The 23,599-nt window shown below is 42.5% G+C and overlaps 1 protein-coding gene across 2 annotated transcripts; it reads right to left on the reverse strand.

Annotated features, from left to right (window-relative positions):
- Positions 1-21,281: 21,281 nt before the first annotated feature.
- On the reverse strand, positions 21,282-23,204 carry otx2b (orthodenticle homeobox 2b; the record flags this gene model as incomplete). 2 transcript variants are annotated; one of them, XM_084045144.1, is made up of 3 exons in its annotated part: positions 21,282-21,908; positions 22,195-22,346; positions 23,108-23,204. In XM_084045144.1, 3 exons carry the CDS (start codon positions 23,202-23,204, stop codon positions 21,282-21,284), a joined length of 876 nt encoding a protein of 291 aa, XP_083901270.1. The 2 variants fall into 2 exon arrangements, with proteins under 2 accessions (XP_083901270.1, XP_083901269.1); XM_084045143.1 differs by having other exon boundaries at positions 22,195-22,381; positions 23,104-23,204.
- Between the last annotated feature and the right edge of the window lie 395 nt (positions 23,205-23,599).

The raw sequence follows: 23,599 nt of genomic DNA on the forward strand, positions 1-23,599 counted from the left end.
GAGCTAAACAACTAATTTTGGTCCCATTTTGCACCATTTCTTTTTAGAGTGTGGCTGTTTTCTTATGAACGCATAAGAATGCGTATATTGGGTGGAATTAGGCTTTTAATGGCTGTCTGTGTTGTTGACACGACTTCATGTGTAACTTTCCTCGGTTTCTTAAGTTTGCCATCTCCTTGATGAGTGTGTGTGTGTGTGTGGGGCAGTGGCAGTCATTGTTAGTATGCCTGCAATGCAGGTACAGTGCTGCATGTTTGCAGATTTGCTGAGTTTATTTGTTCAGGTGTTTGTAGTGATCTCCTTTGTGTCCCCCCCCCTCCCCCCCCCCTGTTTGCGGTGGTTTGTTTTGCTTCCATTGTGTCAAAAATGCACAGTGCATCTCCTCTTGCAAGTGTGTCTTGCCTGTATTTAATGGAGCACAGCATTGTTTGGTGTCTCTGCGTAGGCGTCCCCGGCCTCTATTGTACCACCGCCACTGGACCTGATGTTGGCATCACTGCCGACGCAAGGATTATTGAAAGGATTGTAGTGGTTTCACACACAGATGAGAGTCCTTCGCTACAGGGGTCTGCAGCAAAGCATTCAGACATACAGTACATAGTGCTTTACCTGCTGCCACATGGCATCTGGCAGATGTGTACTGTGTAGTCACCCCCAGCACCTGGTGTGGATCCCCCTACCCCTACACACTACATCATCATCCTCCTCATCTTCACCTGACAGATATGGTGAGGATTGGGGTCTGGGGGTGGCTGGGGAATTCGCCCATCTACATTTCCAGGATCAATCAACAACCACCGGGGCCTCGCATACCTTCAGTGGTCTGCCAGGCTGAGAGCTTGCCCTGCCAGGCGGTGAGCGCTGGTTCCTCCAGCTGGGTGTGAGGATAGGCAGATAGGACAAGAGCTGTAGCTGCACAGGGAGAAGAGATTTGCCCTGATGGTATATGGATGGATGGATGGATGGATGGATGGATAGAAGACCTCAGGGGATGAGTGGACAAACAGTCCTTACAATCATCAAACCAAACAATCGTCCCTCCCTCCCCCTCCATGAGAGGTGTGCATACAGTGTATATTATGTATGTTTATGTGCAGATGGACATTAAATGTAGTATGATATGTAAACATGAGGGCTTGTGTATATGTGCTTGCATATGCAAGCGTGTTTGTAAAGTAAATTTTAATCTAAGTTAATTCTAATCTAAATTTGTGAGTACAAAATAACTTATTTTTTTTGTTCTTCTGGAACAAACTGAATTGTATCCCCAAGTCCCTGTTGTTATCTTGTGTACACACATTTGTTTATTTGATACAGCCCCTCTCTCTACTACAGCACGTCTGTATATCAAAGACAGCAGCGCAGAGCATAATTGAAAATGGCTACCGTGGAGAAAGGTCTCCCTGTGCTTTGAGTACGACGAGGCAGAAAAAAGCCCTATTCTCCGCTCTCTTCTTAGATCTATTTAAATAATTGAGGGGTAAACTGACAAATTAGGCACCTTTATGGACGCCTCTGGGCTCTCTCTGGGGTCCCTCCGTTTTCCCCATACAAGAGAGCGCCACTGGGCACAGGATAATATCTCTCTTTGCTTTGAGATGAGGGTGAGAGGGAGGGGGGATGGAGGCTAGTGGGCTAGGAGGGGTTTCGCCAATCAAGCGGGCCACACTTTCTCCCTCAGGTTCTAATTTTGTGCCACATTAAAGAGCTCGGCCTCCATTTAGGACACAGAGAGGCATTTTCATAATTTGCCACATCTCTCGACATGCTCGGGGTGCCTCTCTTCCTCTCTCTCTCAATCTCTCTCTCTCTCTCTCTCAGTATCTGTCTCTCTCTGTTTCTCTCTCTCTCGCTCTCTTTCTCACTCCGTGTCTGAATGGAGGGCCCGGGGAAGAAGAGGGGTAATTCATTCGCCTGCTTTCAGTCGACTCGCTTGAATTCTGCATAATGTTGCTGCTAGGTGTGTATAGCAGCTAATATTTATCTCTGTGATACTTTGCTATTAGACCTGAATATCATTAGCTTCACACAACCTAATGCTGCTTATTGTCAAGTGTATGAAAACGGTGTCAAGTCTCATTATTACTGTGTCACTACATGCCCAGATTTAGCTCTAAATTAAAGCCGCCGCAGTTAAACCAAGTCAGGAACCTTGTTTATTTTATATCCTCCAGACCCTGAAACAATGACTTGCTGTATTGATAGTGACCCATAAAGACATGGTTCAAGTTCAAGTTTCCTGATTTCCTTTCTGCACCCCCGACGTCATCCATTCATACATGACTACAGCATGCGTAAGCATTGATTCATACGTGATTGGTCACATAATTCACTGTCTCAGGGGGCATTTCATCGCTGACAGACGAGCTAATCTAAAATCCCCCAATTTACAAATGAAAATCCCACCATCCAATTGAGCTAATAGAGGGACTTGAATGGGATAATAAGATGTGGTGTAATACTGTGTAAAAAGCCTGTAATGTTGTGTTGGTGTATGAGCCTGTGTGACTGGGTGTTTGACTGTTTGCAGTGATTACCGGGGGCCTGCGGGCCTGGTAGCTGCTCCAAGGCTGGGACAAGGGAGCTTCTCTCAGCTAGGAGATATGCCTGTCTGCCCCCTGCACTGAAGCTCTTGGTACCAGAACCACAAACTCAGGAGGGAGAGTGCAACATATGAGCACTGTGTCTCTCTCTCTCTCTCTCTCTCTCTCTCTCTCTCTCTCTCGTCTCTTTCCCTCTGTCTCTCTCTCTGTCTCTACTACTGCAGTGCTTGCAGATGTGCACAAACAAGGGAGGATTAAAGCAAAACGAATCTAAACAGACAAACGGAATTAGAGTGATGGGTGTCGGTGGGCTGGTTCGCAGTGATAAACATAATGATGCTGTGTGTGTGTGTGTGTGTGTGTGTGTGTGTGTGTGTGTTCCTCTGTCTAGGGGATTATCAGTGGTTAGGTGTGGTGTGTATGGCTGGGTGACTGCTTCTGGGTGTCTTTGTATGTTTGCCTGTCCCCTATCCGTCTGTGTTTTTGTAATTATATGTGTGTGTGTGTGCGTGTGCGTGCGTATATTTACCCGTTGTGTGTGTGTGTGATAAATGTGTTACTGCATATTGCCTCACGACAACAAGTCTTCTCTGCACCCTCCGTATGGATGTGTTTTCCCCCCTCTGTGTGTCATTATTTGTTTGGGTCATATTTCCACCTTGTTTATCATAGTGCGTGTTTGTGTTTGTGCACTGCAGTCCATCCACTAAGCCTGTGTGTCCCAGCTGAACATATCAAAACCATTCACTCAATATTGACATGTACTGTATATTTCTAGTATAAGATGATAAGACACAGTTTGTGAATGTTTTTGCGGAAATATCAAGGTCTTGTGTGCACGTGTGTGTGTGTGTGTGTGTGTGTGTGTGTGTGTGTGTGTGTGTGTGTGTGTTTTCTTGGTCCCAGGTCACTGTGCGTCTATGTTCAGGAGGAGGTCTGCAGTGTTGAGGTTGTCAGCAAGGGGGGGGGGGCATGATCAGCAGTTTGGGGGTTCCCTGCCGAGGGACTCTGGGACTAGAGCTAAATCCTGCCCACTGCCAGATGGGCATCACACATCCCCAACATCATCATCATCATCATCACCAACCACCAGAGACATGGCAGCCCTGTGGCAGTGACTGGTATAGTATGCGATCAAAGTGTACAAGTGGAATAATAATAATAACTCATAATAATATTTATTATAATAATACTCATGGACATGTTCATAATGAGCATCTACCACGCTTTTATGTTGATAGATATAGCTCAGATTCATTACTTAAATTAAGTTTAGTTAAATGCATTTACATTCAGACTAGATTGTGTATAGATGTGGTGTAGTTGTCACGTCAATGAATAGTTCTTTGCAAGACCTTGGGTTTGCATGCGCGAGACGTGGTGCCCTTCTAAGTGTCTAATTGTAGCACTAGACCAGGTAGTGAGATACCAGTGGAGAGAGTGAACCCTACTAATACATTGGTTCCCAAAGTGAGGTCCATAATTTATACTTTGGCTGCATGTATACAAGCTCATAGCGCGGCACGACTGCCGCACTATGAGCTTGTAGATCTGCTATTTTTGGAATAATTGTGAAAAATGTATATGAGCTTCTAGATTGAATAGCCAAAGTATTAAAAAAAATATTCTAAAATGACACAGATGCGTTCCCGGTCTTAATGGATTAATTTCAACTTCTAGCCATGTGTGTGAAATTCTAAAATGTATTCCAATACTAAGTCCCTTGAGCCTATCGTTAATATTGGTTGTGGATAATGTAAAAACAACAACACATAGTTGAGATAAACGTGGGCATGTTAAAAGTCATTCGTCTGACAGCACTAACCTGGGTTTAAAATCAGAGTGGTACCCCACTGTACCCTCCCTCCACTCCCCACCTGCATCTGCCATCCTACGACTTCTGGAAAATCGTCTCTGTATTACTATAGAAAGCAGATTACACGAGACAAGTGTACAAACAAATACAAGATTACAGACTGCGAACATGTTCAGTCTAATGCCCTTTGAAAGAGTAGTGCTCAGCACACAATGCCTTTCTTTCCCCAAGCTAAATTTGGATTTCAGTGAAGGGTCCGTCGGCCAGCTGTGAGAGCCCAACCTCTGTAATGACAGCGTTTCCACATGACTCCTTTCTCGTATCGGTTAGGCTTTTGGAGTTCAAGTGACTATGGGGTTTAGACGTGGAAAAAACAGAACAGGGGGATTCACTGTTGTTCTTGAAAAGCTGTGTTTATCCAGGATTAGAGACACCAACATGTTAATAATTGTTTCTCACAGAACTGCAAAGAAGCACTTTCCTGTAATCCCCTAATCAGGCATTACACCTCTGAGCGAAGCCACAACGCAGGCGCACGGCGTCTGTGACGCAGCACGCCTACGCTGTGCAAGAACGTCTTCCCCCATATGCCCTGCCCATACTGTAGTGTGTACACATTGTCTCTTTCTGATCTTAACCACATTAACCTAGGAATTCCTGTCTTGAACAACATTTTAAAAAATGTCATTTTCAGAATGACTTTCTTTTCTTCTTTTTTTTTCAAAAATAGCCAAAATAGCAGATCTGACGTGTAGTGAGTGTGTAGATCTTTTCTTTTCACTATTTTTTTGTACGAAGGGGTATTTAACTCTAAAACACTTCTGTGGTCGTCTTCTCTGCCTTTTGTGTGCACCCCATAAAGTTTTTAAGTTCTTTGATTCAATATTTAGACTAGGCCAATGCCTGTTGGGAATGATGCCTGTTGGGAGCGTTTGCCCTTTCAGTTATGTAGTACCTGTTGTACCCATTTTACTCATTGTACTTAGTAGAAGCACCCATTATCATAGTACTTGGAGGCTAGTCATGACGTCATAAGACATCTCCCTGCGATACACACGCCAAGACTGAAGTGCATCGGTCATACAGGTCTCTCGATGTGCAGGGGAAACACGGACACGCACGCACATAGGGACAGATTTTGTGCAATAGTACTTGTAGGCCAGTCTGACGCCAGTGCTATGACGCCATATTGATGACATCAGGGACCTCCATATATGGGTATTTACGGATTTCTAGATCTTGTTGGAGATCGGCTGACCCGACCGACTTCATACTGGGTTGAAGCCAATCAGTCAGACGATTCTCAAGATATGCGGGGGGGGGACACGGACACGCACGCACAAAGAGATTCTGTGCATTCATAGATAGATAGTTATCTCCGCCAGGCCGAAGGTGTGGCCGAGACTATGTTTTCGCCCCTGTCCGTCCATGTGTCAGTCCGTGTGTGTCCGTTTGTGAGCAGCTAATCTGCGGATACGCATGAAACTGTGCACGCATACTCCTTGGAGGCCAAGTAAAAGACGATTTTGGCTAATATTTGGATATTACTAGATTTTTCATATTCCATCCTGATTGGCTAAGATTGGCTTATAAAGTTTGCAGGAGTGGCCTGTTTGGAAAAGAAATCCTCAAATCATGAACGCAGCTTCCGATTGCCGTGAAACTTTGCACGCACATTCCCGCAAGGAAGAAATCCCACCCTGTGTGTAATCTCGGCATCATTGTAAATGAGGGTGTCCCTCAATGATCTCGCCAAGAATTTTAAATAAAGGTTGAATCGAGAAAAAAACAAACAAACACCTGGTGGTGCTATAACAGGCAGATTTCTGTGAGCAGCTAATCTCCGCCACCATTGGAGGAATCAGCATGAAACTTTACATGCACACTCCCTGGAGGCCAAGGCAGAACCTCTGCCCCAAATATTTCACGCCGGCCTATTATAGCACCACCAGGAGGACGATTTTAGCAAAGCAATTTTTTTCAGTACACATTATCTCTATAGTCATGTGATCAAGCCGGATCTGTCCGATTTTTCATATTCCATCCTGATTGGCCAAGATTGGCTTCTAAAGTTTGCAAGAGTTGCCCGTTTGGAACAAATGCCTCAAATCATGAACGTAGCATCCGATTGCCGTGAAACTTTACACGCACACTCCCTGGAGGCCAAGGAAGAACCTCAAGAGCGGCCCGTGTTGAACAAAATGCCTCAAATCATGAACGCAGCGTCCAATTGCCGTGAAACATTGCTGGTAAACCAATTTAAAACAGTGCTCTTAAAACTCTGTGCATGTCAATCTCAGAGGTCGAGACCTAGACATTGTTTTCCAACCACTGGACCTTGCTGTGTATGGAATCCAGAATATTAACTATGAAGTTTTGTTGACTCATTTGTGACAGGCGGTCAGCTACATGCATATGAAGTGTCTTCACTTGAGGTGATTAGAACACTTACATTTTGGTTAGTTGTATGTTAGATGTTACAACTTGTAATACATGTTGGTCCTTTCAGGTATGTTGTTGTTTCCATACTTGAAAATCACTCTGTGTGTCTGATAGGAGGACTGCTGTCTGGTTTGAGGCACGGGTGTAATTTAACACCCCTTGTGATGATGACGAGGTCACATAGCTCACCGATCTCGGCCAGCACGTCAGCTGTCTTCTGTGGTACCGCGGTGCAGGTCTCAGACACAAGGCCACCTTACCTGCTGAGATGATGACAGGTCCAAGGCCAATGTTGGTGAGCACAGTCTCCTTACACAGACTGAGGAATTCTAGGAGACATCCTTATGACAAGCCTGTGAATACCAGTGGACTGGTGCTTTGGCAGTAATCAACAATTATATATTTTAATATACGTAATTATGTAAGCATAACCCCCTAGTGTCCCTATTCCGGGGCTATTCTGGGGCAAACAATCAACGAAAATAGCAGATCGTTGCAACATGTTGTGTACTTGTAGATCGGCTATTTTCGGCAAGGAGATTTGGTGTTGAGGGAGAAAATGGGGGAGCCTAATATAGACCCCTGGGGGACTCGGATCAATAAAATACACAGGGTTTAGGTGATTAACATCATGATGATTATATGATTGTCAGACATTAAAGCATACATACACAGCCTAAAAGTAGAATAGTAATCATTTTAAGTATGGCTGTGTTAGTCATATTTGGAATCACTAGGTACAGAGTATGTCTCTTGTGGTCAGGTCTCTAATGCTTGTATGTCAAGCCACTTGTTTGTTTAAACGTAAACCCCCCCTCCATTGTTTCGAGATGTTTCCATTCTTTTTTTCACCCTCCATGTTGTTTTAGATTTTGGGTGTGTTTGTTAGCATGGAGTGTTTGTTGTTTGTTGTTCGCCTCCCCCACACACCTCTGCCCTCCTCTCTCCTTGCGGGGCCTGGCTGGAGAGTGTGATTCGGGGATCGGCAGGGATTAACCTGGAGAATTTAATTAGTGGAGCTGTCGTCTCTGCCCTTAACATTTCAATCTCCCTGGGCTGGAGGAGCTGGGACTAATGGTGACTGGCCGCTGGGAGGTGGAGGGGGTGTAGGGGGGATGCAGAAGCAAGACTCACGTTTGACAAACAGATTAATCCAGCTGCCTGAGTGGCCCTGACGCAAGGTGGAGTAAACAGGGGAGAAGGATGGAGCTCATAGGGTGTAACTGTGGTTTCAATGAACGGGTGATGTGAAGGGTGGTGTACTGTATGATGGTGTGCCCCATGCGTGACTTCTGTTTTAACGTTGTTTAACGCTGACTGTTTGGCCTGAGCACACCCTCTAAGCCCCAGGCCTAGGACTTATGGAGTGGTTCTCCATGTAAGCAGGAGAAGGATGGAGATGGTGGTGGGGGGGAGGAGGAGGAGGAGGAGGGGGTAGATGGTGTTGTGTGTTGGTGCACTTGGGGGTAATCGCTGCTCAATCTGAAGCCACCACTGTTGCATTATAATCCTGATTCTAAGCTCTCTATGAACCCATCTGGGGACCCCCTTTGCCCCATAACTCCCCCCCCCCCTCCCCTTACACACACACACACACACACACACACACACACACACACACACACACACACACACACACACACACACACACACACACAAAGTGTTTGTGGGCAGCTGTGTGCTAGAAGTGTGCCCATCCCTTAGTGGGGGTGGGTGGGGGGGGGCATGTCCAGCAAATGAAGGACCTGCTGCAGGAATGTTGCCAACTCCCCTGAAGGACACATGCACCCAGTCAGTCCAAGTCCCAGCTCCTTGGTCCCACTGACCCGCTGGTCACCAGTGATCCCCTCTTAATATTCCACACACATACTCCCGGGCCTGGGGACTGGTCCCAGAAGCGTCCCGTGGGACCACTGATAATTCAAGTCAAACATGATGTCCCACTGCTTGTTTGACACACATTTAAAGCCTTTCAATCAGATGTGTTAGCCACAGTCCATTGCCTCGCCTTGGACCGATGTCCGTGTCACACCCGTTCAAAGAAGGACATAATCAATTTTGTCTGATTGAGTACCCACTATCAAAAACATTGATTTCCTGTACAGGGAGAGAAAAAAAGTCGAGCTGAGATTTTTTCATTAGGTTTTGGTGTATGGTGGCACATTGATCGAGTTCAAATTGGAGGGAAAAAAAGAAACAAGGTGAAGCCAGCAGAAGTCTTGTTTACGTTTTCCTCTCACCAGTAACCCCCCCCCCCCCTCCCCTCTTTCTTGTCCCTAGTGTGGACCCTCCCTGTTCTGGGCTGGCCTGTGTCAGTGTGCCACTAATTAAGGACTCTTTAAAGACCTATGCACCGCACTCATTAGTGAACTGTAGCATCCTTACTGTCCAGGGAAGGGAGGGAGGCGGGGGTGTGGGGGGGGGGGGCACACCAGCTGATTCAGTTTGAGGACCTGCTGTCCCCCAGTGGCCCACAGTTCTGTTACAGTCCAGAAGGTCTGAGGAGGCCCACTGAGCCCAAAACAACACTGTTTTGTTGTTTTTTAATCTGATGCTGGTTTTAATAGATTGGGAAAGTGATTGTGGTGCGATATTTCTAGTGAAACTATTTGTAAAACAACTATAATAATGACAACGCCAGGTTAAAAGTGGTTATCTTTGCACAGGCAGTTAATCTATGCCGCCTGCAATTTCTTTTGTGTTTTTTGTTATTATTTTTCAGGAGAGTTCATAAGTTGCCCCCCTGCCTCCACCCATCAGCTTCAGCTGCCCACCACTTGGGCATTTGTTTATTCCATTTTAATGGAAATGCTAAAACAAAACAAATGGGCGTGTTTGTCTTTATGAAAGTAGGCCAAACAAGCGCTGACAAACAAGAAGGAGGGGGTTGTAGGTCAGGGCGGCAGCAGCCATGTGTAACCATGCCTGACCAGGGTACACGTTACGCTGTTGTCAGCCACGATAAACACAATGACATACAAACACCCCCACTGGGATGATGTAACATTGTCTAGACTAACCAGCAGAACACACACACACACACACACACACACACACACACACACACACACACACACACACACACACACACACACACACACACACACACACACACACACTAGCTATGTTATGATCCATATTGTCTTTTAATTTGTTCAAAAGTGCACTGTCTTCTTATTATACGATTTCTTGTACATGTCCATGGCTATTACACTATTACAGTTTTATAAACAATGAATAATGAATAACTATATAATAACAACCAATATCCCATATAATAACTAACTGAATAAATATAATTTTAAATCAAACGCTGACATCGACACTGACAATGATATTTGACGCAAATGATCCATCTTTTTGTGCTTGCTTTGTGCTTGAGTATAATACCCTGATTTTGTGTTGTATTATATGTGTTGTGCCTTGGTCTGGTTGATATTTAGTTTTTCTGTTTTTTGTTAAATGTTTTGTATTGTGTGTTTATGCTGCATCACAAGGGGTTATTCCTTATAAAGAATTTAAATTATAATAAATGTCACAACATTCTGAGCTCGTAGATCTCCTCTGTTTTAAGTTTTCAAAATGTTTACACATTTTTCTTTAAATGTCACCTATAATGACATGCCAGGGTTAATGAAGTTAATATGTATTAATGGCATACAGTATCAGACATCAGTAGAGTTCAGGTTAAATATTGAATCAAATGTATTGAATTTATAAAACAATAATGCAATTCGTAGGCTGCCGTTTGTGGAAGGCTGTACAGTGTGCTTACACAACACAAGGACCACCAGGAACCACAAGGGACCACCAGACGTTATCTTCATAGCCTTGAGCCTTTTGACTGGCTTGTCATGCTGCTTCGTTCATTTTCCCCGGTGACCTGGGGGTCAAGTCTGCGAGTGTTGACGACTTGACTTGACCTGACCTCTGTAACTTTGAGATGCTGGTGAGTTGACCTCAATAACCCTGCCATGTGTATATGATGCACTCTACTGAAGTTCATAAATCACGACAATCCCCCGACCTCCCCCCACCCCAAATGTTTCAGGAGCAGCCAATCACTGTTTCTTTGAATTGATCAATATTATTGATCTCTGAAAGGATATGAATGAGCAAAGACTTCGCTGAGTGCTTACCCCAGAGTCAGTAACATACTTTTGGTACTGAAATAGTTGTAATGTTCACAACAGGTTATAGATGTACAGTAAGTAGGTATACTGATGGACCACAAATGTAGTATTATTTGACATAACTGTTATACATTCTACCATGATTCAGGTTAAGTATTATCCAGAGACATGATTCTCTTTCGACTATCCGTTGGGATAGCAATTGTCATTATAATGCATACATCTCTTACATATAGCAATTCGTTATCAGCATATGTTAATGAACAGCATGTAGTAAATAATCTATTATGAATGTCAATAGCAGCAGAAGTTGACCTGCTATTAGGTTGCCATGAGACCACAATGCATTCAAGTGTAGACCCAATTTAATTATAATAGATGCAATTGTCCCCCCCCCATCCACCCTACCCACACACACCCAAACCCATCATACTCTTTGTCCTCTGTGCCCCCCTATTTTGCAGACCCATTGGCATAATACCTTAGGTTAGAAACACACACACACTCACAACAGATGCCCCCTGACGCTGATATACACAAGTGGGCACGTGATTGAGGACCCTGAGGCTGGCAGGCCTCATGGCATTGTGTTTCCCTTGAGCGGGCAGCCTGCAGCCTCCCTAAATACCCTTTTGTCTCAGGGTGGGATAATAAAGCAGTGTCCAGGCCACTGGTACGGCACGCGACACGGCTACTCATCCCTGGTCTGTGACCCAAACAGGTGGATGTGAGAGATGGGGCGGGTGGTGGCGGCGGCGGGTGGAGGGCCTGGGCGGGTCTCTGTCGGGAGGGAGGGGACGGGAGGGGAGGGGGCTGCATCTGTCTCCATACTCAACGACTCCCTGGGCCAGTCACCACTCCATATGCTGTCAGGAGAGAGAGGGAGTCAGGGGCACAAGACCAGACTAACAGGTGGAGGGGTGGGGGGATGGGGGGGATTAGAAGAGGTACAACTTGATCAGAGAAGGATGGAGGGATTTTGGAAACTGTCAAATTAGCCATATGAGAGAGAGATTTGACTACGTTATCCTGGGAAAGATTTCACTTGGGGAAGACTCTTACTATTTAAGCCATATTAATGTTTGCCCTGCGGCACAGAGAAGCTTTTTGTCCCTTTTGTGCTGCCGTACTGGCTCCTATGCATGCCCAAGAGCACTTACTGTAACCGGCAAACAATCCTATGTGCACAGTTTTTGCTTTCAAACTCCAAAGCATTTGTACTTGTTCCCTAAAACTGAATGGATGCCATTTTTGTGTACAGTGAGTTCTTAATATTTCAGTACGTTCTCAGTGTGTTTTCATTGTATTCGTTGTTCCTCCTTGATTTGTCAGTATAGCTGTATATGACCACAGCCTACAGCCTACAGCTTATGCAAACATTTTAAAGATTTTGGTATGCACATCCCTTAAAGCTGTTCATGTTTACTCTTGACTCATTATTTTTGGGTGAGGTGTGTGAAATAGCAGTCCCCAAATACCGTACCGTAAGTTGAATTTGACTGTATGGGCTGAAAGCCTGATGCCCTCTGATTATCTAGTATCGTTATCATGTTTTGAAATCTCTTAACTTTTAAAATGTGGCCTTTTGGGGATTCAGGGCATTGTCATCCTGGATGTAACCATGCCTGTAAGGAAGGAAAGTAATTACAGTGATGATAATTGATAGATGAGACAGTAATTTAAGTATTCAGTTGACTTAAATGTTTTATGTATAATTGGAATTTATTGTATCAAGTCTTTCAAAAAGGGTTGTGGTCCCAAGAAAAATAAATGGTCATTCTTAATAGAATTGCACTTGACTTGAGATATTGTTGGGCCAAAATAGTGCCTGAATGTGTGCATCACAGTAACCAACAACCATTACCGTTATGGTGTAATTACTATGATGCGTTATGGCACAACGCTTCACTGTGACTTTGACCATGTCTTATATGATATTTTGACAGTGTTGAAGCAACAGCAAGCTGTGAAGACTGTCCTGGTCATTGGTAATGGACCTATATTGGTAAATGTATGCACAAATGATCACTCAGGATTTTACTGTGTATGATGAGTTTGATTCATGGGGAGAGTGCAATTGCTAGCCTCATTCTGTTTAATCCAGTCCACTGAAGCTGAGAATAGTAGGCCTGTGTGACAGCTGGAGCTCCCTGTCCCTACTCTGTAAAATAATTAAAAGACCCTAAATGAAATTAGTCAAGGTCCTGTGAAGGTACAGACAGAGTGTGAATGAAGAAATACATACAAGTATTAAATATCAATATTAATAGAGGTTGCCTCACCTTTTTTGCTCCATGATGCCTCTTCAATACTTTGCTACCTCTAAAATAGGCCACCATATAAATTGGCATTTATTTCAAATTGTTAAAAGGTTGAGATGGAGGACAGTCTTCACAATCAGTGAGATAGGCCTACAAAAATAATCTGTTGTGGAGAGTATCAGACATTTATTTATTTAACTGCAGGACGTGTTGAATAGACTTTTCTGCGAGCAACAACATTTCCAAAAGCTGCATGCTGAAGAAGTATTTAGTAATTGTATCTTGTCTGATAGAAATGCATGTATCTATTTATCAAGCCATGAGAGCACACAAATGCACCGTAAATGTATAAGCCTCAGCTTCTGCCCGATGACAACCTGAAACCGTTTGATGACATACTGTGTAACTCGATGAAATATTGAAATAAGAAAAGAGATTCTGCCTCTGGGTTGATTTGCCTCTCAGCATTGTAGTCTAACTAACTGCTGTCCATCTAGGGGGGTCTCTAAGCTATAATCTGTTGGATGCAGCTAATTAATTTTTCGTTCCTGGTATAGACCTACTGTCTCACAAGAGAATCTTGTTTGCAGGAGATTAAAAGATTGTTTGTTAGAAAGGTGTAAATTATCAGGGAGGCTTCATCGCATGCACCTGCTTAATTGACATAATTAGGAGTCTCATGGGCTCAGGGTGGTCATGAGGGGGAGGAAAGTGGATCTTTCACAGGTAAGTGGGCCCTGTGTGCTATATGGTAGATAGAGAGCACCAAATCTGCTACAACACACAATAAAACACAATAAAATCCTTAGTCTTAACTCTGTGAGTGACAAAAATAGACCCATACTGGTAATCTTTTTGTTGAATCGACACTGAGAATTTTACTGTGTATACTTCAAATGAATGTTAGAAGCTAATAGGCAGGTACTATTGTATTACATTCTTTTCTTGATAATCAACATACTGGATATTTTATGAGATCTCTGATTCATAGAAAATATTGCAATTGCTATATGCTTTTTAATTATTGAAAATAGTCTACTTTTGAATATTAAAAAATATATATTTGTGAACAGATGTTGTGTTTGACGCTGTCAGCAGGTGATGTCTTGTCTGATGTCAGCTGTTGTGTCCAGTGCTCTCCATCTCAGATTAAAGTAAGTGGGGTGGGGGAGGGGGGAGATAAAGTTTATTCAAAGCATGCAATGTGAATTTTGGTCACAAACCCTGCTGCTTCCCCTTAGAAGGCTTTTCATGTGAGGACAAGGTTCGGAGACAGTACAGCACATGGAGGAGTCTGTTTTTTCTGTTGGATTTCAGCTGAGAAATCACAATCCATGTGTTCCCCACACTTTGCAGATATTTTATGGCATTATCAAGCATTATTATTATTTTTGGCAAACAGGTTTGGTTTAGAAGAAAAAGAGAATATTAACATGCTGTATATACTTTAATTAGGGCACCGATTTACCATGTAATGAAATAGTATTTTGGTGTGGGAACAATGATATTTTTTTCATTTACAGTATATCATTTGTTTAATTTAGATGTTTGCTATTATTGTTGAAAAGATGGCAAGATGGAATGTATATTTCATCTTTACTTAGTCTCTACTGATTTGTCATTATCTATGTATTGTTTTTGTGTATGCCGTAAAAGCCTGAAAAATGTTTGTTTATACGTTGTGTATAGATTTATGTATTCACAGTATGATATATGCAAAATATTGTGTCATAACACCAGGATGGGCATTGTGATGCACGACACAATAAAACAAATGCATTTGTTAAACAGACTTAATTTTAGACTGGCAATGTCATGTGATCATGTCCCACTTGTCTGCTTGACAATGCCCACTGGAATAGAGGGAATGTATAGAATAGCTGAATTAATTTGACCGCTTTCTTATGAAGTTTAAAAATATTAGCAATTGACAGCGCTTATATGATTGTTTAAACCATGGGCGTACACCGGCAGTGTACGTACTGGAAAGCAATATAGTAATAATGTAAATTTTGTGATCTTTGTTTGTTTCCCAAAGCCAATGCAATCAGCATTCCGTGGTCAAATTGTCTGTTCGAGCCCTGATTGCCTTTGTGGCTTCAGTAATGACCATTACTCGTCAGTTATTGGAATATTTGTTGATCAGACGATTATATAATTCTCATATTTGAGTAATTTTCTCTGCATGGGGCTGCATGTAGCACATCACCATTAGGCTGGAGCGTAATCCACCATGAAAGTATTTCCATTTGTCTCTTTAAGGAGATTTTTATTAATGGTCTAGAAGTCAAAAGGCATTGATAAATTGAATATAGGCACAGTCATACTATACAGGCTGTAACCCTGGAATCATTTGGGCTATACATTTCATTTAACATCAACTTCCCCCTGTTGAGTCCTTATATGTAACAAGAGAGAAATATCAATTATATGCCACCATGATATGAATAGGAAAATATGGAAAGGATGAACACAAATGTATCCATGTTTTTCTAGGGATGAGGGACACTTTCATGATTGAAAGCACTGTTAAAATATCAAACTCATTTGAATGTATAAGCACAGAAGCAGTGTATGAGATTCATAGTCATTCACCCATTGCTTGAATATAGGGAGCTTCCCTAGGCAGCAGCCTGTGTCTGTGCAACACAGCAGGTTATAAATTTGGTTCTTGTAACTTTTGGAGTGAGCTGGTCATGTTTATACCTGACAATTAATAGATTGGCTATCGGAATAAGATCTGACTTTTTAAATTAAGTATCCCCCACCCTCCCCTCAGAGAGCCTGCAGTGCAAACTAGGTGAGCATTAACTAACTAGAGGTATTAACTTGACCCGATAGTACTAATGTGTTTTTTTCCCTGAGATCTGGTAATCTTCTTATGGGTTTTCTCACTCCTCTGAATAGGTTAATACAATATGGCTCTGTAATGGATGGTCATATTCTCATCTCCACCTATTCCTTCACCTACTATAACTTGAAATAGGCCATCAAGTGGCTAATGAACTGATAAGCCCTCTGTGGCTTGTGAAAGCTTATGAACATATAAGTGTATAAGTGTTTAGACATATTTGGGAAAATGGGCACTGATGCATGCTGGCTTGGAACCATCTTTGAAAATAATTCTAAATGAAATATGAACAACAGACAATATATTTTCCAATTGTAGATCCTGTAGGAAATAAAAGGGACATGTCAGTCAGTCACTATAGGTTACTGTAGAGTAAGCCTATAACTTTTGGGTCACCCAGAGCTTTAATGGCCATTGATGTACATAATAAGTGTGTGGTCTCTCTTTCAGACCTCTGCTCTGGTTATAGCCAGGCTGTTAGCATAATTATCAGGTCTGGATCTCTGTACATATATGGATCTGTGTGAGGAGTCTGAGAAATTAAAATAACATGCTTTTTGTACGCTTACTTCAGATCTCTTTTAGACTTCATTTAGAAAGGAAAAAAAACATCTAAATCTGTTATGTGTGCCATATACAAAACCCTTTTAATTTAATCTTTGACACAATTATCAAATTCATAGACAGTGGCAGAAACTTAAATAAATTGAGAAAATATCAACTATGCTAACTTAGCATAGTTGATTTCAAGATATCCCCTTGAAAGCACTTTCAAGGGGATATTGCGGGATCAATTTTAGTTTAGAAGTTGATGATGATGATAATAATAATAATCATCATCATCATCATAACACTAATAATTATTACAAAAATAATAGACCTAATAATATTTGTGTTGCTGCTATACTGAAGACCTGTAACTTAATTAGGCCGATATGTATTAACACTAAAAGTAATTCAATGGATAAGATATTCACAAGGCTATCAAGATAAGAGATTCAAATGCAACAACAAATCCTTTGGGGCTATTTAATTTAGTTAATTCCTGAACTGAAAGTGAAACGGACTTTTAACTAATCATCAGTGATAGTTTAATGTCAGAGGAACAGGTAATCCAAGTGATGTATTTGACCATATTCACGGACAGTTTTAATATATTTGGTTATCTCTCGCTAGCTCTCTTCTCTCTTCCTTTTGCCCTTTGGATTTTCCCCTGCCGACTGTTTATGCATTTTGACCTTGATGCATTGTGTAGAAATGTGTTGAAGAAAGCAGACATCGTCATTGTTCAGCCTCTCGGTTCCCCGCAGTTCACAGAGGAGCGTCGGAGAACTTTTCCAACGTCTGCAGTTGGACCAAGTTGTCTATTTTTATACTTACACGCCTCCAATTTTAGGGCTATTTGAAAATAGCCGATCTACAAGCTTGCGTTGTGCGCTTACAGACCTGACATTTTCAAATAAAATCTTGGGGGGGAAAGAGAAATATCGAATTTTATTTTACCCATACCCAAGATGGCTTGTGACCGACCAATTCACTGACTGGCTGACTGACGGACGGACGGACGGACTTCGCCTATTGTTTGACGAAAACAACGAGGGATTAAAGTAGCGTCTGTCGGTCCCATATGCCCATTTAGCCCCTCTTGGTTTTGATTAAAACTCATTGTAGGTAATATAGAGTATTCTGTTTCAGGTCTGAATGATCCTTGACTTGTGTGCACTCTGAAGACACATGATCACTGGGCCTTGCCCTTGATTAGGCCTGTGGGTAGGCCTATAGGGCTAGCTACCATTATTTGGGCTGTAAGAAAGATCCAACTTCCAAAAATGGATCGTGGCTCTTTAATTTACAGTTTGGAGTCAATGGTGGAATATTACAAAATGACATAGGCCTGCTATTAATTACTGCCGCGAGAGAATACGTGCCTCTCAATTTAGTATAGCTACACATTTCGTCTCCATCTTAGCATAACTACAGGCTGACATCTGAAAGTGACCTTGAGTCGAAAACTGAGATTTATCTTTCAGTTTCACCAGGCTGAAGGACAGAGTTGTTGACATTGCGCGTGGAGACGCATCTCATGAATATTCAGCTTTCTTTAACCCAACAAGCTATTGTTTCCAAGTTCAATTGTCCTCCTGTCATAGCAATTGTGTGCACTTTTGTTAAATGTTGTTCCACGATAAACGGTAAACCTGGCCTTACTTTTTTCATTTTTTTTTCTAGAAAATTATTATATTGACAACCTGTTATAGGTTACACTGCATGCCTTGTGATTGAAATATGGATATTGGATAAATATGAAATATGGTAAAAATAATCCAACTTTTTAACCAATGCGCGCGAACACGCACGCGTACACACTTGCGCGTGCTCAAACGCGCGCGCACACACACACACACACACACACACACACACACACACACACACACACACACACACACACACACACACACACACACACACACCTATTATCTGACCACGTAGAGAATCGCGCCTCCTTAACGCTTCGATTATTTCAAGCAACGCTTTTAATTAGTGTGCTCCTTAGACAGGACTCGACTGAAAGAGATTATTGGCAATGTCAAGGATGCTAATTGAATGTTCGACTTCTAACAATTAGCCCACTGTAGAGCCATGTCGAGTCATTAAAGATTCGATTGCCAGTCTGACTTTGGCTCCTAAAGTCAACTTATCGTTGCACTTGAAACTTTGCCATTCAGAAATGCCCCCCGCTGAGCTGACCAACCCCCTGCATTCACCCCCAATTTCGCCATTGAGCCAAAATTAAGTCCGTCATTGGATACATCTTATTCAAAATAAAATCATGCTACAGTTTGTCTGTAAAATGATTAGCCAATTAGGGTCGTGTTTTTTGTTTTTTTGTTACTTTAGCCATTTTAGACGTGTGTGTAAGTTTTTAACAATGTTTCAAAGCCTATATCCCGTGTTTGCAGAAAGGATATTAATCTGTACTGCTTCGTGTCCGTGCATTAAGAACCCGTTCAAAGTATATTTTCATATGTCTTGAATAACTAATAACCAGATATAGCTTAATAAATTTGATTGGTTTCGGTTCGAGAAGCCAAACTGTCGTCTTCTTGAGATACAAAAAAAACGTGTTTGTCTATGGGTTCTTGAAGGTAGATTGTATAGTCCCAGGAATGCGAAGTTTGTGCAGCCTAGAAGCATGCGGTGGTGTTTGAATGAGACCCTGCGCCCCAAAGAAGCCCCGCCAGTAAAATATTAGGATTAGCATCTCTTTGAGGCTGGATTAACACTGCTTCCCAAAAACGCACATTCCTTTTGTTAAAACTATCTGAATTGAACTACCGGAAAACCAGAAAAAAAAGTTAATTCCACCGTTTGGGTATAATTTACTAGGCTAGGCTACTAGGCTATTGTTGAAAGAAGAGGTTTGGTTATATTGTATGAGCCAATTACAATATAATCCACCTGTGATATAGACAGGTTTAATTTCGATGTTTTTGTTCCTGCATGTGGGATGCCTCTTGATAAGTGTTGATTGGGCCTAATTAACAAACATTTTGACCACTGAAGCCCTTTTTTCATTTTTTCCCTCATTTGTATTCATTGTTTTCATCGAAAATAGCCTACAAGCTCACAAAGTGTCACATTGCAAAGCGTTGAGCATGTAGATTTGCTATTTTCGAAATCTCTCTCTCTCTCTATATATATATATATATATATATATATATATATATATATGCCTTAAATATTGGTGAATTATATCAGATTACCATCAACAATATGGACTATCTTTTATAGGGACATTATTTTGTTTTTGCATTTTAATTGTCGTTTAAATACATTATAAGATTTCATTGGAAACATTTGAAACGATAAAGAAGGCCTAGAACAGCGCACTTTTCATTTAGAGAAAGACAACTTTTGTAGTCCAAATAAACTAGCCTGACATATCCATAATGGGTACGATATTATTACTTTATTTACTTAATTTGCATCGGGATACATTGTCTAAATTTGGCTTTGGGAGAAAATGATTACGCTATAAAGTGATTTGACATTTTTACGCAGTAACGGTAGGCCTACACACATTGCCAAATGCAAATACCCTTGCAAAAATGTTTTTTTTCCCCCTAGTTTCTTCATTTTCTAAATCTCCCTCTCTCTCACTCACACACACACACACACACACACACACACACACACACACACACACACATGGTGCGCACGCACATACGCAGGCACAGATTTAGTTGGTTGATGAATGAGTGGGGTCAGCTCACAGGACCTTTATTCATGTCTTTTCATCGGTGGGGTCACACCATCTTTGGAGCCCGTGAGGATCCATGATCACCGTGTGTCAGATCAATGGAGGGGAGTCGCGCGTAAAGTGAGGAGTTCTCAGCACCCGAGAGTCTTTTCCAGTATGGCTATCCCTTGATTATTACTACCATGTGCTTGGAAAGTCTTGTCTGTCTTTGTGATGCTAATTATTTCACGATTAGCATTTTTTGTCGTTCAAAAAAAGTTAGAAATCTATTAAAATCACAGCAGAGAGTCTGGTGCGAGGGGGGCTCACAAATTGCATACAATACAACAGATCACAGTTTCGAAGGCTAGCACAGATAAAAAACACATATGTACCATTTATATAAGACACACACTGATTGTCTCTTAGAAACTACATATTGATTCCTTATAAACACGTTTTTTTTTTTCTTAAATAAAGTAGTGCATCCATGTCGCCTCGTGGGCGCGCAGTCCACACACCATCCTCACCAAAGCGTCTCTCAGCCGTCACGTCGGCAAAATCGTGTGTCTTAAATTAGGCCTGTCCATCCCAAACACTTCGCCAAAAAGATTGGCTCCTTTAGTTCTGTTCTCGGATAAGCGTTTGTTCCGTGGCTGTGGTGTACTTTTATGAAGAGGCGACTCTGCTGTCCTCATATTAACCAACAGGTGTTTACGCAGATGCGCACACTGATAGACATACTATAGGGGGCTACAACCTGTGAATGAACTGAAAATCTCATTGCCAGTGCAGTGCTAAAATAAATAAAACTTCTCCTCTAGGGGATCAAACACCATCATGCCAAAACCCGAAGCCCCCCACCCCCCGAGCGCCTCGTCTCGCCGACGACTCACATGAATCAATCTTTTTATGCATACATTTTATTGAAGGATGGCAGGGCTATGTTTGATTTATGGTCATTGTTTTGTGTCCTTGACAGGTGACTACTCTCTTCACAGGACTTGGAATTTCCACGAGGAAGTTTGATCTTTATAATCCAAGCAATCAGCGTTGAAATTCAGCTTCCACGAGGCCGCTTGGTCCTTATAATCCAAGCAGTCCGCTGTTGAGTTGAAGCCCAGTCCCGACGTTCCGTAGCCCTGAGTGGGGAGGGGGGCCGCAGGGGACTGGTTCAGATGGCTTGTGACGGCGTTTGTGCTCATGGGACTGAGAGTCGACCCGGGGCCTGGCAACTGATGGTGCATGGGTGTAAGGTAAGACCCGCAGTCCATGCCACCGAAGTAGGATGTTGACCCGGCATAGCCTTGGCTGTATCCCGAGGCTTGGGAGTAGGTCATCGGGTAGGACCTTTGCATGCAGGAGGAGGAGGTAGACAGCGGGTCGGCCAGCGGAGAGATGGATGCTGGGCTCCAGATTGACACTGGTGCGGTGCTGGTTGAAATGGCCGGGACGGTGGTGGTACTGGTGGGCGGTGTGAACTGGCCACTGGCCCCGCTCTCCGAGCTGACTTCTCTGGTTGGTGAACTTTTCTTTTTGGCCGGTCGAACCTTGTTCTGACCCCCATTCTGCTGCTGCTGTTGCTGCTGGCGACACTTTGCCCTCCGGTTCTTAAACCAGACCTGGAATATTTAATGTTATCAAACGTTATTTTTTATTCTCTCCAGAATTACCTGTTTTCTCCTTCTTGTGTATACTTTGTCTCGCAAAGTATCTTAACATAAAAGCACAAGCAACCGATTGAAAAGATAGGCCTGTGTTTGTGTGTGTGTGTGTGTGTGTGTGTGTGTGTGTGTGTGTGTGTGTGTGTGTGAGAGAGAGAGAGTGAGTTTATTTTATGTGTTGCGTTTTCAAAGGACTTCGCATTTCGTAAAATGTGGTATTAATTTGCTTAATTGTATAGCTCACCTGAACACGAGATTCTGGCAGGTTAATTTTCAGGGCCACCTCTTCGCGCATGAAGATATCTGGATAACGAGTTTTGCCGAACAGCGCCTCCAGAATGTCAAGCTGGGCGCGCGTAAAAGTAGTCCGTTCTCGTCTTTGCTTGCGTGGTGTTGCTGCAAGCCAGGAAACATGAGAAGAAAAGATTAGGCTACACACCCAACATTCACATCTAACAAATATAAATATTTCCGCCGAAATATAAATAAATGTGTCACCAGCAGTCACACATTTACTACTTTTTTTTCCTGGCTTGCAGCAACACCACGCAAGTGAAGACGAGAACGGACTACTTTTGTTTTTGGAAAAACAAAAATCCCATGAAATCTCTGAAAGTGAAAAGAATACACCCCCAAAACACCCCCAAAAACAATGGTTTCTAATAATGTGCGTGTAATTACGCGTGGGTCCTATATACCAGTGGTTCTCAACCTGTGGGTCGGGACCCCCAGGGGTTTCCCCACATGATATTTGGGCGGGGGGGTCCCAGATGACATTAAAGTGACAATTTAAGGACTTTTTAATACGTAAAATAAAGATAAAAGATTTGAACTGAAAAAAGACCATTCCTGCATCAAAAGTAATTAACACATTATACTATTAAATAATATAAGACATATAGGCAAAGGCGTTGTGGGCTATTTTCACAATATTTATCTGTGGAACCGAGTCAAACTAAATAAGTAATGCCTCAAAACTCAAATATAATTATATTTGGGTGGTCTCCAGTTCAAATATGATTATTTTGGGGTGGTCCCCAGTTCAAATATGATTATTTTGGGGGGTCGCGGCCTGAAAAGGTTGAGAACCACTGCTGTATACCACCACAACAATTATTTATTTATTATGAATATTATTTTTAGAGTTTGTAACGCACCTGGGTAGCCCACGGATGGATGCAGCAGGTCCATGCCGGATGTGGTTAAGCTCAGTCCATTGACTGTGTAAGGTGGTTGCTTGAGATACGACATCATGCTAATGTTCGTCTGGGGGGCGAAGTTGGAGAAAATTTTGAAAACTGATGAGGCTCGCGAGATGTACTTGGTGTGTGTCGTATTCGACGTGCTGGCCGTGTTATGTTCAATATCTGGAAGAAGAAAAAAAAATCACAACAGAAGAGATCGATCAACGCGATTTTAGTACCAGTTCGTGGAATAAACCTTCTCCAGGCGTCACACTCTTAACCCCCCCCCCCCCGCCCCCCCCCCCCCCCACACACACACACACACACACACACACACACACACACACACACACACACACACACACACACACACACACACACACACACACACACACACACACACACCCTGGGGCAAAAAGTAACACTAATTGCAACAAGTCATCTGAGAGGACAGAGTACAAACTG

This window comes from Gymnoscopelus microlampas (assembly GCF_963454915.1).
Source record: "Gymnoscopelus microlampas genome assembly, chromosome: 20".
Classification (NCBI taxonomy): domain Eukaryota; kingdom Metazoa; phylum Chordata; class Actinopteri; order Myctophiformes; family Myctophidae; genus Gymnoscopelus; species Gymnoscopelus microlampas.